The 1,205-nt window shown below is 37.5% G+C and overlaps 1 protein-coding gene across 1 annotated transcript; it reads right to left on the reverse strand.

The window, feature by feature from the left end:
• Positions 1-893: 893 nt before the first annotated feature.
• Positions 894-1,184, reverse strand: LOC136071289 (putative germin-like protein 2-2). The gene has a single exon (XM_065782377.1). The coding sequence runs from the start codon at positions 1,182-1,184 to the stop codon at positions 894-896; it is 291 nt and encodes a 96-aa protein (XP_065638449.1).
• Between the last annotated feature and the right edge of the window lie 21 nt (positions 1,185-1,205).

Here is a 1,205-nt window from a genome sequence, read left to right on the forward strand (position 1 = left end):
ATAACAAATACTACATTGTTTTTTTTTATGAGAATGACTTAAAATAAAAAGAAACATGACAAAGTATATCTATATATACGGGCAGGTAGGAGGGTCATGGGTATTTTTTGCACAGGCCTTTATAGGATCCGGTGTCAACTATCAACATATGATGCCATATGTTTTTCGTTTTTTCCTTTTGTTTCTAAACAATTTGCTTGCATGAGACTTGACTTATCGACGGAGTCTTCGCTCACTTATGTGTAATATGTGTGGCACTTTGTTTAACAACCCTTGTGTTTTGCAACCCCTATGATTCACATCAACTTGTTTACTTGCTGAACAATAACTATATATACAAAGGCACAGGGTTCAATTCCTGCAAGGACAATGTCATGAGTGACGTGTATTCTGGTATTCAAATATTCAGGTTCTACTTCAAATGCAGCACAAGCTCTGTGTTCTCATCTTGCTTTGTTTTGCTAGCACGTACAGCCAATGAAGCAGAATAGTTGTGCGGTGTAGGTGTATGGCACATTATCGGTTGCTGAGGTGAACATGTCAGCCAATGCCGAAGTTGTTGGCGGTGCTTGTAGTGATGAACTCGTTGGCTGTGATCACAGGTAATCTTGCAGATTGCAGGCTAGTTGATGGCAGCTGCTTAGAAGGTTGTGAGATTGCAAAATTTGGGTTGTGGATTTCGGTGTATCGCGGCTTGGTCAAGATTAAATTTGACTCTAATATCAGGGTTTTTTTTTTTTTAATAATAATAATAAAAAAAATAATAACAAATCATTTAATTTGATAATAATTATTTCAATGGAATTGCATCAATGGAAACAATGAAAACTTTATTCAAACTATATAGTGGTTCATCATTCCTATTACAAATATTTTTCCAAATTGTAGTTGACTTAAAATTGTTTCTGAAGATAATCAACTACATTCTTGTCCAATTGGAAGGCCTTGGCAAGAACATCAGGATTGATTGGAGGATTAGATCCAAAGACCGCATTTGCTATGGTGATCAACCCAGGATTTTGACTGCTAAGACCAGCAAAGGCAACAGCATTGCTCTGCCCTATGTTGAATTGGAAGTGAATGAGACCAATTGGGAAGACAAAGACGTCTCCCTTGTTTAGAACTTTGGTGAAGAGTTTGTTTGGGTTGGATGTGACAAATCCAACCAAGAGAGTACCCTCCATGACTACCAAAAGCTCAGTGCC

The sequence above is a fragment of the Quercus suber genome, unplaced genomic scaffold (assembly GCF_002906115.3).
Source record: "Quercus suber isolate HL8 unplaced genomic scaffold, Cork oak 2.0 scaffold_299, whole genome shotgun sequence".
Taxonomy (NCBI): Eukaryota; Viridiplantae; Streptophyta; class Magnoliopsida; order Fagales; family Fagaceae; genus Quercus; species Quercus suber.

Excerpts from the sequence above, each read along its gene's own strand:
- LOC136071289 (XM_065782377.1), bottom strand. The coding sequence starts at position 1,184 with ATGGAGGGTACTCTCTTGGTTGGATTTGTCACATCCAACCCAAACAAA.